A 16,672-nucleotide genomic window follows, 5' to 3' on the forward strand; every position below is an offset into this window, starting at 1 on the left:
ATGCTATTCTTTTTAATGACATCCCTAGGCCAGTGCTGTTTACATTTATTGATATCTGTTTTTAGACTGGAGCAACTCTGTCTTCCGCTGAGCTTTTTCCGTACCGAGCTGAGCTCGACACATGCCGACAAAACAGAAATTTGGATTTGGTTTTGACCACAGATTGAGGCTGTAAAATTATTTTGCTCATATTCTGTCCTTGGACGCATTCTGCTGACAATCTAATATATTTAAACATTCATAACAGACAGTAGTGGTTAATTGAGTTTGACATCAGATTCAAGGTGGCAAATAACATCTGCTTGAGCTTAAAGTGGATTTGTTTATCCGTTAAAATTTCATTTGGCATACAAATTAGTTGAACAGGCAGTAGTGGGTGAGTATGTTTGAGTGGAAATACACTTAAACTTTAATAATCCACATCACATCTGAAGCTGGATGTAGTATGGAAATATTTCTGTGCCGGGTTTCTGGAGGTTTGCTGGAGGGTTGCTGTGAGGAGGGTTGGCAATGATTTGACGAGAAATTCTGCATTTTCAAGTAATTTTGGACAACTCTAATCACTATATATTTAAATAATGTACTGTGCATTAAAAATAATAATCACAAAACATTTGTAAAACAAGGCTTATATCATCCTCCAATAATGTTTCTCCAGCTGGCAGCTGGAGGTTTTTATAATTTAAATGTAATTTTAATCTTATCGGCCTAGTCCTTTATCAGTACTGTTATTGGTTTTATGTTTTTTTTTTTTTAATTATAATACAAATTTAAAATAAATAACTTCACAACAAGATTACAATAGATTTATATTTGAACTATGACAAAATATTGTTTCTACAGCAGCAACAGTAATGTTTACAACAGCAAAGTCACTGTAAACACAATATCTCACTGAAAAGAAATCTATAAATTCCAATAATATGTATAATATTCCTGACATCAAAATACTGAGTGAAATTTACAATGAATGAAGAACACTGTGATCAGTCAGTATCAGTCTGTCCTCCGTCCTCTCAACCCGGTATTGCAGCAGAGCGTGTAATACACACGTCCGTCCACTAGAGGAAATTGTGTCATTTTCTGCGTTCAATGAAACTTGTGAACTCGTGGTAACAACATGAGAAATCGTGTGCACCGTACGCTTGCCGTACAAGTGGTCATGTCGTAAAACGGGTAGCATAATGCAGAAAATGCAAAGGTTTGGCAGCGGGGCTGTCGTCTCAGCTGGCAGCTAACTGAACACGAGTTTGACTAGTTTTAATAAATGTTACAAACTCAGCTAAACTCAGCAGCCAGACATATCTACATTCTCTGTTTGGGAGTTTCTCAGATTGTCACTAAAATGAGAATACCTGGTCTACCTTAAAGGTCGGTCCACCTTAAATGAGCGTGCTCAGGTGAAATGCTAACCCGTTGATGCCAACTTCTGGGCTAACCGCCTTCACTTTAATCTGCAGATTGAAAGCTGGACACGGGCCTTGGTCTTGAGGAGTTGTTGCATTTATTCACTGACAAGCAGCTCAAAGTGTACACACACTGCACAGCACGTTCACCCAGCTCATACTCCGCTCCGGTCATCAACCTCACAGTCACACACGCTCGCTCGCGCACTCTCTTTCCTTTGACCACAATTTCTACAGATACTTTATCTTTCTTTTCATTCAGCTGTGAAAAACTCTTGGGGGCTGTGCCTAAGTGTTTTAATGGCAGGGAAAACACTGAAAAAGCAAAGGCTTAAAGGACCCTGAAAACACATTTTCTCAATCAGTTTCTTGTCACGAGTCACGAGGTCCTACAAGAACACAAAGTCTCCTATCAAAGTTGGAGAAGTTTTAGTCATTTCCGTCGTGAGATCTCTGTCCGTGCCATTTTTCTTCTTACTTCTCTGGAATGGGAAGGGCTCACCCGTTCAGCACATGAAAACAGGCTGACATTAGGCAGAAGCTTTTATCCTCCATTAACAGTGACAGTGTTGGGAGCTAGTATCAATCAGGGTCAATCACATGAGCTCCTCTCACCTCTTTTAAAAGCCCTGGTCTCCCGTCTGTGATGTGCAAATGGGACGTGTGTGCTGAGAGGAAATTCATCCCGGATGCAGAAGGAGTTGCGAGTGTAAACACGAGCCCGACTAATGTTACAAAATGTATTGTCGAAAATGATGTCCATAGCAGATATACTGAACGTATCACGTAATGCAGAAAAAGATGCTTCGTGTGAATTAATACATTGTTCCATTTGTGTGTGTGTGTGTGTGTGTGTGTGTGTGTGTGTGTGCGTGCGTGTGCGTGTGTGTGTTTTATAGTATACAAGCAGCAACCCCTGAGACTGAAAAATTAAGCCAATGCAGAAGAGCCAAAAACTGCAGTTCCTCAAGTGGCCACCAGGAGCTGGTGCCAAAAGTGAGTCAATCCCCATAGACCTCCATGTTAAAATGTCAAAAAACATTTTCCAACTCACGTTAAAGATGTATTAAGGCTTATGCATAATTTAGGGAAGGCCTTCATGGAGTGACAGGCAGGTACCGTCCAGTCTATTTCCTGGCTGCAGGTACCAGCCACTGACAGACAGAGATTCTCCACAGTGCAGGTTTCAACAACCAGGCTTCATTCGAGCCACCTCAGCTCCACGCATGCACCACCTCTTTGCCTGTTTTTGGATTAGCTACGAGTGCCTCCACTCCTAGACCTTAAATGTGGGAGGCATGACGAATAAACGACACAGACGTGCAAATCAATACTGCCAGCGTTGCGAATTTGCTACAGTTGTTAAAAAAAAAGGTTGGAGAAGATTCGCGTCAGCTCATTCTCCAGAAAAATAATCGATTTAACATCATCAAGTGATGATGATCTTGTCTTGCTCTTCCTCATTGACAAAAGAAGAAGAGATTTTTATTTGCTATCCAAACCAGCTGTGAGACTGTCTTCTAAACTACATAAACTCCTCACTATCCTGACAGCCGGGATGCCCAGTACATTTTCCTCGAGATGTGGTCTTTGTCATTTTTGTACCCTTTGTCATATAACACGAGGTGGCTGGAGACACAAACAGTCAACATTATCATTCGGCGTTGTGATGTTAGTTACACTTTCACACAACGTGCTTGGTTGATGCCTCTACTCGCCACCTTCTTCTGAGAAACAAAAAAGTTGTGGTTTTTTTGCTGCGTAGTATAAAAATTTTGCTTGAAAATACTCGTGACAAAAACAACAATTAGTGTGTAAAAAAATGTTAAGTCAGGAATATAAAGAATATCGGTCAGTTTATTCACTAACATGGATATCAGGCCGAAAAATCCAGTATCAGCCGGGCTCTTGAAAACACAGCGTGAAAAACTAACTCAGGGACTGAAAGTTATTTGTTGAGGGGCCAGATGTCAAACATTAACCAGATACGCAGCTTTAAATAATATTGTACACATCACATAACAATTCTTATTGTTTTTCGTTAACATTAATTATTATTAAGGAGCATTTAACTACATTTGGTTGAATTTACATGCAACTAAGTCACTGCTGTTGGAGCGGGAATAAAAGCGTGTTAATGGCTGCATAAACTGACACTTCCAGTAACGATCCTCTTAACGACTCACAAATAATGATTCTTTTTATTAACCGCCACGCCTCCAGAAAATAAGACGGCAAAGTTTTGTGTCATGCGGCCGCATGAAAACAGAGGCTTCGGAGTTGACAGGAAGGATACAGCTGTGCCGTACAGGAGACACAGCCGCTACACCTCCAGTGAATGGACTGACAGTCCTCACAAGAGACGCAGCGACACTGGAGCTCACAAGAGAAAAAAAAATGAAACCCATATGTGGTTCATACACAACATGAGGCGCTGAGCAAAGTGCAGTCTGTGCACACAGAGGTTGAGCTCCGAGACCCCGTGTCCACATATTTTTGCTGCTGTAAACTCTCCTGTCATTGTGCTTAGCATGAAGGCAAAATTCAAATTAAACAGGCAGGTGAAAAGCAGCTCTGTGCCGATGAGCGCCGCTGCTTGTTCTGCCAGATTCTTTAACGACCAATTAAATTCACGAACCGTCAAAACTATATGAGACCTGATTGCAGAAAAGAGCACGAAGAACTAAAAGTGCTCCTGTGTGAGAAATGTACTTTGCTTGTTCATTCAGCTTGTGTACACACTAAAGCGTGGATTTCTGGTCCTGAGCTACAGCGTCATCCACGGAGACAAAGGTCCTTCTGCTCGAGAGCTGACTCTTAATTTTCTAGAAGGGTGAGCAGAGGTGCCGTTTAGTTATTCTGTCACTGAGCTTTCCTGTTGCTTGCATACTTCCTATTATCTACTGTATTATGATTTGTTAAAATATGCAAATTTACCAGTGTGTGGTGCATATATATAGAAACACGTGGCAGCCAACTTGGCAGATATTACAACTTCAAACAGGCGAGGACTCGAAAAAATATCTTTCTTTGGGATGAATGCTTGTCATACATGTTTGATGTTTTCAGCTATAATTTAATTCAATGCAACATTACAAGTCGAACAAATATAGGGAGTTGGATGGGATTTATACTGTATCTGTGTATGCCTGATTATGTCTGTTCATCTGTTAATATATCAGAAATGTTTTGAGTGGAGGTTTAAAATAAACTCTCGAAATGTTATTAGAGAAGGGAAGGATACTTTTTTTTAATGTGGGACAAGAGTGTCGATGGGTATGGCCTCCTCACAAAAGCATTAAAAGCATTAAAAAATAGTGCACTTTTGAGTATATTTATACATGCAAATATAACTGCTCTTCCATTTTGCCCTGAATTGGTACACTGGCGGAACAAAGTATGAAGACGAGATGAAAGAATTAGCTTGAGTGAAAAATCTGACATGTGGAATCGGCTTATCTTGACAAATGAATAGCATTAATGTAGGTTCGTTGCTTAGTTCCCTCTACAGTGAATACTTTTAGTTGTACAACGGTTTTTCTTTTACAAGACTTTTAATCGGAAAGTTATAAACTGCTTTAAAGTAGAAGCACAAAAAACAAGGACATAACGATAAAGGAAAAAACTTGCATTGGCAAGTCCATTAAGGCCCGTGGCTCATTAAGGGAGCGTCAACACCCTCTTTAGACCCCACTGGGAAAACGAAAGAAGAAAAATATATCTGTATACCAACATAATGAGAGAAAAACATAAACTAATACAAAGTTATTGGTGAAAATGAGTACAAAATTTGTTAATGAGAAGATTCAAACTTTGTAATTACATTTCTTGAAATGTTTTTGGGGTCTTTGGTTGAAACTGTTTCGTCACCTTTTTCTCTTTTAAAGCACTGATTCAAACAGAAAATCAGTACACAGAATTGCAAACTGCCATCGGTCCTATTTATGTGTAATCTTTTTTAACATTTTGCTTTTATTTTGGCAGCTAGAAGCGAGTGACAGGAAGTGACGTTCAACATAACCTACATCCCTTGGCTGGAAATCGAACCGTGGATGCAGGTATGTGGTATTTTCTTGTAAAACAAGTATAACAAACTATTTGTGATTATTCTTGATCGGTGAAGGTGAAACAAACGACACTGTAGCTTCGTCATATGCATATAACCTGTATGATTGTCACGATAAAAACATTTTGGTAGTCGATGCCAACACTACCTAAAAACAAAAAAAATCTCGATATAAATTTCAATATCACGACAAAAATATCAGGCAATAAAGTTAGTGTTTCAACCTGAGCCTTTTTTTTTATATGAAACCTTACAATGAAAAGTCTCTGCAGCGTCACATGTGCCGGTCATTGATGAGCGGTAGAACACGCGACGCACAGCCAACGCCGTCGGAGCTGCAGGTCAGTTGCGTCGTTTCCGACTCCAGCAGTAATGATTTCCATCAAGACATACCGAATTGTTAGTTGTGCCTAAAATCAATGCGACACATTTCTTTTAATCGGATTTTACAGACTGGGAAAGTGTATTCAATACAGTCAGCATGCAGATTAACACGGCCTTCGTTTCTTGGGCGCTTGGGTGGTCGATGGAAACTGTTTTCCCACAATGCAGTGCTCAAAGAAAAATGGAAACAAATCATATTAAACTGCTTCAAGAAGGCCTCAGACAACAAAGTGACAGGTTTTATTCTGAAATGGAAAAGCTGTCTTGGAGTCAGGGGTTTCTTTTCCTTGTTAGCTGCAGACGGTCTGCTAGTTGGGAGCCGATGGAACGAGCCCATATTTCCTTTCAAATACATTTACCTGTCATCTTGGATGTAAACAATGTGACTTTGAGTTCCCCCCTTCCATTAGCTCTATTGCCTCCCATGGCTCTCCGCGGTGCAATGACTCAAGTATGAGAACTAATCAATAGGCTTCTGGTTTGGGTGAATGAGCTTCAGTGCTTGGGTTTGCACCGTGTTGATCAGCCTGACAATGACAGATTATGGTGCTGTATCGGAGAGTAATTAAGATGGGTCTATCGTCGCGCTGATAACTCAAGAGCAAGATGCCCCCGAGGCAGGCAACACCAACCTGTCAGACAACAGCTCACTTCTGAGTAAACAGGAGCAAAATTTCTTCGGATTCACCTTGAGAGGAGGCTTCGAGTCGATTCTGTAACAATGAGCACTTTTAAAGACTTTTACCAGCTTATTCCAGAACTAACAAAATCCACTCAGAAGAATCTGTGTAGGTTGCTAATCAACCTGCTTTTGTTTAATACAAACAGAATCCAAAGAACATCAGCGTGTCGTTTCTGGGGGGTTAAACACCAGTCTGAGGGCTGTGATTTACACCCGATGGTTCCCTTCAGGAAGTGTCTTTCTTCGTTTCAGATCGACAAAGTTGTAATTTTTCTGTCCAGCGCCCACTTTGTTTAAAATAGGTCCTGTTGGTCTTAAAAGGAGGCGCGGTCAGGCACATTGTTGGTGCATGGATATCTTGAGGCAGCTGGAAGTGATTGACCAAGAAAAACCTGGTCTTAAGTCAATTATGCAGTATTTTACTTTACTTTTAAGGTCATATTTTTAATGTAGCGATGTGAAACAGGGACATGCAGCGCACAAACAGGCAAAACATTAAAAGATTAAAATGTAAAAGGTTATTATTGTGAACATAAATCTGCACACAAGCAGAGAAGCTTTCTTTTGTACTACTTGGGAAATCTGCCAAGTGGTAGGAAATCCACCATGGTGAAAGGGAACTTAGCTTTTAAAGAGACGATTGGTTTGTTCCATGTTAGGCCCAAAACATTTCCTATGTTTAGTGAAGAGGCCAAGTTCAACCCCTTTGAAACCATTCACCTGGCTTCCCTATTTCTGGTTTGGTCTTCCTGGAGTGGAGACTTCCTGGAGCCTCCACTGGTTCGTTGACACTTCCAGTCGGATCTTTGATTGGATTTAACCAACAACATACAGTGAATTAGTTAACTGTAGCCAGGCTAGCCGTTTCTCCTTGTTTCGTGTCTTTATGCTGAGCTAAGCTAACTGGCTCCAGTTACATATTTAGTGTGGACAGATCTCATCCTAAAACTCTGGGCAAGAGAGCACATGACAACTCTATTTATAATGTTGAACTATTCCTTTGACTCGTTCGTTTGTGGAGCTGCCATGTAACACTTAGTGTAAGGTGTTAATATACAGTCTTTATGGATGAGAAAGACAAATAATACAAGCTTTTATCAATGTAACACAGAACCGTTAGCACCAGAACATAAAATTAAGGACACAAACATTTAAAGTGAGTCAGACAGGCTGAAATTAACCGTCAATTCTCTGAGTAGACAAAAAAAACACAGAAAACACAGCAGAGTTTTGATGATTAATTTCTCTAAAAGGTTTCTACCATGTTCTTGTTAAAGCTCTTCAAATGTGAGGATTTACAGATTTTGTTCTGTTTTTTTATCATTTTAAATGGATTTTTTTAAAAGTGGCTTTAGATTCTAAATATTTAACTAGACAGTATGAAACAACAGCAACACATCTTAAATTTGGGCCATAAAGAAGTCTCTTATCTTTTTCTGGTCCTTTAGCGTACTAAACGTTGTGTCTTTCAGACTTGCTTGTTCTTTCTAGCTGGCATGCCTGACTGTGTGGTTCAAATAAAATTACAAAAAAAACAAAAAGCAAACACAGAAACTCTGAAGGACTGGGATACTCTAATATAGTCCCCAAGTCGAGATATACCCTGCTGCGTAAGGGAATAATATTTCATTCAGTCTGCATAAATGCATTCGCAAACAGAACTCCGATGAGACAGGGAGTGACTGATTCCACTGTGTGGTGTAAAGCAAGAACGGAGTCTTTCATGATATCTCACTGTATATACAAGACATAAATCTGGGAAAATGTGTTTCTTTTTTACTCTAACTTCAGAGTTCAGTGTGGCGGCTGCAGATAATTGCCTTTATATTAGTGTAAGATGTATTGATTAGTGCAGTATTTGCATTCTGCTGGGAAGGAACACTTGTACTTGTACTTTTGGTTTTGTAGAGCGGCGCTGCATTACTTCCCCCTGCTGTGACTCAGGGTACACAGCGGTTATTTTATCCAGCTGAGATCTGGCCAAACAAGCCCGGAGAGGAGGCAGAGAGGTGATGCTCCTCTCCTGTTGTCTGAGGGTGCAGCAGAGCTCCGGCACAGAGAAAAAGCTCTTTCGTTTCCGACTTCTGTGGAAGTGAGTGGCCTGCCATCAAACCGCAGAGGACACCTGGTCCAAAGGAGCCGAAGGCACCTCGATATCTCTCGATGGGAGCAAACAAAACAAACAAAGTCTCCCCTTTTTTTGAAAGCCAAACACCGCAGCAGAGAACCAGCACCTTTTCCAATCCAATCCAAGCAGTGGATTAGCGGGAGCTCGATAACTGAATTTATTGATCAGAGGTTCAGTCTTCTCTCACAGAACCAGTGCTTTCTCCTCCAGCTGTTATTCAGTCGTAATGCTGAGAGTGTCGACCACTCTCAAGGTTCTCTCTATGTTGGACTTCTCTTTAGCCTCGACCGACCAAACAGCCAGCGAAGCTTCTTCGAAATATCATTCAACCCTTTCCACTTCTGAGGTCCTGGCACCCAGACCAGCTCGTGCTTGTCATAAAAACACAACCTTGCGGCGTTAAACGCAACTTCTTGCATTTTTGTGTCAGTTGTCAGGCATTTTTCATGGCTATATCATATATTTTGCCCGTATTTACTCATATGTTTAATTACTTTCGAATATCTTGGTATTCAATTAATACCATCTCCACATCAGAGAAAACCAGAAAATGCAGACTTCCATCAAGTTGCAGCCAAATATAGAAAAGAGTAGCGCCGACCGACGTGCTGCACAACAACAGACAGAAAAAAAACAAATCAGGTGCACTTGTAATAATTAAGCAATTAAATACAAATTAACCAAAAAACAAAAATAACAAAGTTGAAACCAACATTAAGCCAAAACAACACGAGGATTTTCATGAGCAGTAATTAACACTCATGAATAACTCTATTAATTCATTAATTTGTTAATAGCATTAAGAATAAATGTGTTTTCCTGGGAGCGGCTGGTCCTATTAGATTCTCCTCTCCAGCTTTAATCTTAAAATTATCTGCTGATACGGTGGACTGCGGTGAAATTTAGTGAAGGTCAAAACTTGCTACAGCTTTAATCCTGGTAATAACACCCAAAAAAAACCACAACAGAAACACAAACCCAAACGTAACGGCAGGAGGCACAACAGGACGGAGGAGATCACGTTAAGATATTTTTTACATATCTATATAATGGTACAATTCAATTCCATTTGATTTATATAGCGCCAAATCGCAACACGGGTGATTTTAGGGCACTTAGCACGGCAAAGTCCTTTAAACAGAACTTTACAGCATTACACGAAGGAACCCAACAATTTAACACTTTCCATGTTGGGTAGGAGGAAAAAGGATTCTGGTTTGTTCATTTAGGATGTTGTTGTAGTATGTTAGAAGTTACGGAGGATATCAGCCTCGTGGAGGTCTTCATTTAGGAAGTGCTGCACTTTGAGTGCTCCACCTCGTTAATGGCAGCTTGTAATTGCTCCATCACCCATTCTAATGTGAACTCTGTGTCCCTTTCAGAAACAAAATCCTTGCGTTTCCCTTTTCCTTTCTTTTCTTTTTCTTTTTTTTTCTGTCATTGTGGACCTGATTGTCAGCGTCTGAGCATCGCAGCCAATCCGGTGAGGTCCCCCTCAGATCCGGGGGAACACAGAGAACAATGTCATATTCATAAGCGGAGACATCAGCTCTCCTCCTCATTACCACGGCACTGTGAATGGAAGCTTCTGTCCCGGCAATCATGAAAGAACCTGTCATCTGTCTGCTTCTCCTAATTGACTGTTTACTCCATTTCAACACAGACAGACAGACACACATTTTTGATCGTCCTCAGTTTGTCATTCAGTTCGACACGGCGGTACGAATCCCCACCATAGAAACGGCTTGAGTTTTTACTTTTTCTTTTATCTTTTTTTTATACATCATCTACATGACTCAAAGTGGCAACATGCCGACAGCAGCACTCCTGTAAACCTGGACAAAACAAGCAGACACAGTATTTACTTAAAGGTCCCACTCTGTGGACAAGAACTCTTGTACCCGGCAGCCGCGCTGATATTTTTGAGGAGAGATTGGACTCTTTCATGAAGTGAAAAGAACATAAAGTCAAGGGTAGACAGAGACGAGGAACTCGTAGACAATCTCCTCTCGCTCTTCTTCTTTCGCGCCTGTTTGGGGTTGATGTTTGTCCATTACATTAATCTTGTTGGCTTTTTTTATTTTTACGTTACGAGTGTCCTTGTCGTCAATTTAAGTAACATTACGTTCACTTCTGTCTCTGCTGCACTCCGTGTGTGTGTGTGTGTGTGTGTGTGTGTGTGTGTGTGTGTGTGTGTGTGTGTGTGTGCAGCGGGGGCCGAGCCCTGCCCTTCATAAAACGGAGGAGAGAAATTGGCGCGACCGAGTGACAGTAAAAAACGGCAGAGACGCTCACAATGAGCTGAAATTTAACAGGTGCTCATAAACTCGGTAAAAAACATAAACACAATATTTTTGGCTGGACCACAACAGCGGGGCCAGACATCTACAGATCTACAGCTCTACGTACAGCTCTGCAGATCTACAGCGATGTCTTTCACTGTTTGAGCCAAAGGTGCGATTTCTCTTTCAAATGTTGGCAACACTTCACTTATCGGTGAATGAATTATCACGAAGGAAGTTACATGAGTTCAAAGTCTTTCATGCGTGAACAACACATTAATTAAAGCATGAACTAAAGTGAGTACATCATCAATGATTATGATTTATTAAACATGATCATGATGAATTCTGAAACACAGAGCACATCTAAAATCATCATTAACGAAGCATCATTAGTCATGAGTTCATCATGTTTGAGGCCCCTGACGTGAAGTTTGGTCTTTACCATCCAGTAAGTGCGAGAACAATTCATGTGAGCACGAATATTTTTCGATTATTATGATGTCAGAGTTATTATATTTGTGTCTTATTCATAGTAACCTGCAGGTAAATGGACAGGTGCAAAAATTGGCCCAAAATCTTTTTGCAAAGAATTCCTCATGATCATGTTTAATAAATCGTAATCACTGATGATGCACTCACCTCAGTTAATGCTTTAATTAATGTGTTGTTCATGCATGAGATCGTAAATAAAGAACCCATGTTACTCCCTGATGATTTCATGAGGTATTCATGCAGGAAGTAATGCATTCATGATAAATTGTAGCATCTGACAATAGTCTGCATGCGATGTGTTTTAGGGGACATCTGTAAATTATAGCTACATAAAATAACTACGCTCCCCTCTAAACGGCATGAGTCTCCACGTCCACATCACCTGAACCTGTTGGGAACTGTGTGAAAGTCGACAAGTTTGAGCAGATACAGAAAAAAAAAAAAAACGCAGGCTGGCAACGCCCTCGGAGAAACGAGTGATGACCCGCATCACTCTCCGTGTTTCATCTGCCACAAGTGGTTAAATTCCTTCCGTGCATCAGCTGCCAATTCTCTGCCAGCCACTCGCTTTCCAGCAGCAAGATTAGCTGCCACGGTATAAAGTAGTGCCATGCATTATCCGGCAATTAGAGTGAGGCTTATTAAGCAGGGTTTAATGTAAATTTAATGAGCAATAAATTCACTTCTTTAAATAGAAGAGTATATTATTGTTACAAATGATGTACTGTGATGATCTCACCGTGCAAGGCGATGAAATACTTCACAAGCGGGAACATATCAAAGGGCCATTAACTGTGGTATTAAATTTATCCTGAAACACTGCACTGTACTGTGATTACTATTTTACGCAGATAGTAGGAAGAGGAACTCTTCTGTGTGATGCACAAACAGCACTAATGTATTGAGATCAGACAACTAGTCCATTGATCCATTAGTGGTTCCACAGGAAATTGATCCGCAGCTGTTTTGATATTAACTTTGTTGTTTGGATCATTTTTCAATGATTATATTGAGGTAGCATTTTTATCCACTCAAACGCCATTGTGTTACTTTACAATTCTACTTCACTACCTTTGAAGTGCGAATGTCGAGCTTTTCACTCCACTACATTTGTTTGATATTTCTCGTAATTAGTGACTTCTCAAAATATTTTTTTCACACAAAAAAACAAAGGTTCAATTAATAATTGCAATTTTAGAGATGAAACTTCCAAAAAGAAATTAATTATGGCTCCACCTTGAACAACTACAACATTAAAACAGGCCAAAACTATTTTTGTTTCTTTTCAGTTTTGTCAAGTCAACTTTTTGTTGCATTGTTTACACACAAGTTCCTGAATACTTCTTCTCCCGCTGGTCCTGTTCTGTGCTCCCTCCAATGATCATATCTAAAGTAAAACACCCAATAAAAGTAGAAATGTACTTCCCGTAAGCCCCAACATGCACCAACTGTCACAGGATAATCAGAAAACACGGGCAGATCCGACACTTGCACCATAACTGAGGGAATAAGAAACTACCACCCTCCTGAGCGCAGAGTGGAGAAACACAAATTGAGGGCAGAGCTGCACACTGTGAGCAGATTGCAGCAGTCTTCTGTTTCAAAGCCAACCCCCTCGCCCCCTACCCCCCACCCACCAAAAGCAGCCGGAGACGAACAACTTCAATCACTCGCAGGGTCACATGCCAACTGGCAACCGAGAGCACCGTAACAACTGCATGCTTCCTTTTGTTTCTCCAAGATCCTGTCATTCAGCGGCGCCTCGAGGCTTCATGACAGCTCGTATTGATCCACTTCACCATCGCTCAGTCCTGACGAATGACTTTAAACTGGCAATAAGTGGGACTATCCACCCTCTGAAATCTGACCGTCTGATGCGCCACAACAGGCTGACCCTTCAGGATGGGGAGGGAGGGAGGGGGAGGGGGGACTTTGCTAAACACATTTCTTTTTGGAAAAGGCAAAGTGTCATCGTTTCATGGCAGGATGCTCAGCCGAGGCAGCCCTTCAGCCTCATCAGTGCCAACTTCCTCTTCTGAGGATCTGTCCGTCTTCCTTTAATTAACGCTCCTCTCACCTACTGTACAGAGGACGCCTGTTGAAGGAAGGGAACATTCAATTGTTCCTTTCCTCACCAGATGTGGAAACAAAAGATCAAATCCTCTGATTGGGGATCATTAACAAAGAAAATCTGAGCGATGTAAAAAAACAAAAGCAGAATGTCAGCTCTTTACGAAGACTCCCAGCACACACACACACACACACACACACACACACACACACACACACACACACACACACACACACACACACACACACAGACAATCAGACAAATGAAAACCCTGAGGTCACATCAGACCACTTCTTGTTTGGGGATTTTAGATGCTGCATCACTTTCCTTGATGTTGCAATCCTGGGGTTTTTTTGGGTTGTTTTTTTTGTGCGTTCATGATGCATTATTATTTTATTGGACTTGAGGTTAATTAAATTAATGTGACAAGGAGAAGCTGTAAATGTCAATCAACTGCTATTCAACACAGACCATAACAAATTCAATAAGTGAAGGGAAAGCTTTGTAAGCAGTGAACCGCAACAAACACATACGCTGTCTAAAACAAATGCTTTTAAAAAGTGTCAATCTCTTAACAGGCACACACACATGAGTTTGCAGACCTGTTGATGGGTGAAGCCTCAGTGTGTTACCACTAATGGCAAAAAACCTGAGACAGAAATTACCACCCCCCCACCCCCATGAGTTGCTTAAGTGGTCTCCAGGTGTCTCTACCTGACATCCCAACTGTTGCTGGCCATTTTAACAACCTGACAACACAACGACATGTCCATCTTGCCCCTGTGAGGGATTTAAAGTGGCTGCGAGCTGACACATTTTAACAGCCTCACATGCGTCATATTGTCAGCGGGTACGTTTTCCAGAAAAAAACAAAACAACTGACGCATGAAACTCTGATGCAACAACGGTGGAATCACGGCGGAAATGATATCTGCCCGGTGGTGGGGGGGGGGGACTGCAATGGTCCTGCACGTTCAGGCACCCCCTGGTTCATGCAGCTGCAGAAGCCTAACAGCGACGGATAGCAGATTGTATAGGTGTCCAAAGCCTCGGTGACAGTGGGAGAGGAGAAGTGTAGGACTGCGGACACGAGGGGCTGCAGTTTGTGCAGCCAGAGGACACTGAGCGACACCAGAGCTGCAATGCGTGTTCTTTTTTCTTTTTTTTTTCCTCCAAAAGCGCACCTGAAGCGCAGACTGGAGAGACGTGAAGATGTGGGGATGAGTTGGGACTGTGAAGGTTTATGCGGTAGAACTGAAGGGTACAAGTGCGCTGGAGCCGTGGCAATCGGTCTCGGTTTGATCAAATAGAGCCACGTCTCACTAAATAATTGCCTTTTATTTGCCCCTGCAGGTCCAAATACTGTCCGACCACTTCACTCGATTCTCACTGGAGATACTTTTATCTCCGGCGGTGCAATTGTGCAGCACTAACATTACTTTTTTATTGCAGTGCTCTGTAGCGTATTGCAGTAAAAAAGCAGCCTCTCAGTCTGAGCTGAAATCATCCGATAAGTAGCCGAGCAGTTAGCAGAAACACTGAGTATTTTGGAGTCGAAGCAGAATGAGAGCGATGGAAAGTGATGCTGAGATTTGAAGGGGAAGCTTGTGCGTTCCTAGCGCGCAAAACGCACCACAACTTCTCCCCGGTACTCGCCGGGCTTTCTTTGCTTCGGAAGCGGCATCACAGGCACACAGACACCCTCACACACACACATACAAAAGGAGAAACTTACCTTGTGGAAGTAACGCCGCTGAAATCACGAAAACACAGAAAGAAATAGCGAGAGATCCGCTCCCCGTGATCGCCATGTTGGACACCTGCTTGAGACTGGCGGCGCTAAATCACCTAGAGACGGCCATGGGATGGAAATGTAGACACATGAGAGGCGGAGGGAGGGCTTAAGCAGGGAGCCCGGCATCATATTGGGCTGCGTTATGTTGCAACGACAACTCGGCCTATAAAACAGTGCAGGAATATTAAAGTGATGCCATAGGACACTTTAAAAAAAATGTATTATCCTCCGCACAGTAATTCCCTGCAGGAATATTGAGGGAATATTACAGTGATTGCATGGCAAGTGTTATCATGAATTCACCACGAGAACCACACACACTTTATAGGATCATTATAGTAATTTTTATTTTATGGTTATAGTCTGTTAGTTCACGTGGGTGAGACCAACCTGTACTCAGCTAGCTGCACTCTGGGTTTTATGGCTGAGGGAGGAATAATTCTCAGATAACACGGCATTTAGTTGATGTTTGTTATACAATGAGGAGCAGACTGTGTGTTCTTGTATGTTTCTGGACACTTTGGAGGCTGCAGATAAAAGATAGGATGTTTTATTTGAACCTAATTGTGGATATATTTCTGTCACACAGGCTTGTTAATAAAAAAAATGTTTTTAATCGCAAAATAAAAGGAACACGTGTGTTAAAAGGAAACCTGTTTAATCAAAAGGATAATTAACAAAGTGTCTGCTTCTCAAGCCGTTTTGCTTGATGCCTACTCAAAGAGCGCCCCCTTTCCTTTAAACCGTGTATTACATGTTGTAATTGCAGCTGGGGTGGCATGCTGCTCAAAAGTACAAAAGAAAAATCACTTCAGGATTCACCATTCCACCATAAAAGTCACACAGTTTGAACAGATTGTTAATAAGTGTGACCGCCGGAACTTCCTCTCATTCCCTCACTGTATTCTGTTAGCGCCTAACGTTTGGACTTCATGGATTTGTTCTCACCTGTAAAAAAGGAACATGAGAACAATCTTAAGGGAAATCGCAGAGCTTACGGAGAGCTGCTGCCATGACAATGTTTTGAATCTCATTTCCCTTTCTGGTTGTGTCAGAACGGCACAAAAGGCTCCTAATTGCACAATCTATTCTCTGAGACTGCGTGTCAGTCCTCATTCCATGGATGAGCAGATAGCATTTAGAAGTTGGCTCTAATGCCTCGGCCGTTCCTATCACTACAGCTTGAATTCCACACATCAAATTTTTATCTCAGATGTTATTATCTGTGGCAGCTTGCCAGTTCTGCCTGCCACTCACACATGACGTCTCCACGAGGTGTTTTTTTTTTTTCCCTCCCCGCGTTCAGCGCCGGCCCTGGCTTCTTTATTTTTCTGAAGGCGTGTCGGTGGTGACGGGCATCAGA

At 41.6% G+C, this 16,672-nt stretch overlaps 1 protein-coding gene across 3 annotated transcripts in view; it reads right to left on the minus strand.

Moving 5' to 3' along the window:
• The window catches only part of cadm1b (cell adhesion molecule 1b), a 161,332-nt gene extending 145,956 nt beyond the window's left edge, over window positions 1-15,376 (minus strand). Inside the window, exon 1 of one of the 3 annotated variants that reach the window (XM_069148363.1) lies at window positions 15,250-15,375. In XM_069148363.1, the coding sequence (XP_069004464.1) occupies window positions 15,250-15,325 (76 nt within the window). In that variant the 5' untranslated portion in view covers window positions 15,326-15,375. Of the gene's footprint in view, window positions 1-15,249 lie in introns of all 3 variants that reach the window. The other 2 variants (XM_069148362.1, XM_069148364.1) reach the window with 2 other exon arrangements.
• Between the last annotated feature and the right edge of the window lie 1,296 nt (window positions 15,377-16,672).

This window comes from Embiotoca jacksoni, unplaced genomic scaffold, assembly GCF_022577435.1.
Source record: "Embiotoca jacksoni isolate LCO1_2020_lvr unplaced genomic scaffold, fEmbJac1.0.p SCAF_14, whole genome shotgun sequence".
NCBI lineage: Eukaryota > Metazoa > Chordata > Actinopteri > Embiotocidae > Embiotoca > Embiotoca jacksoni.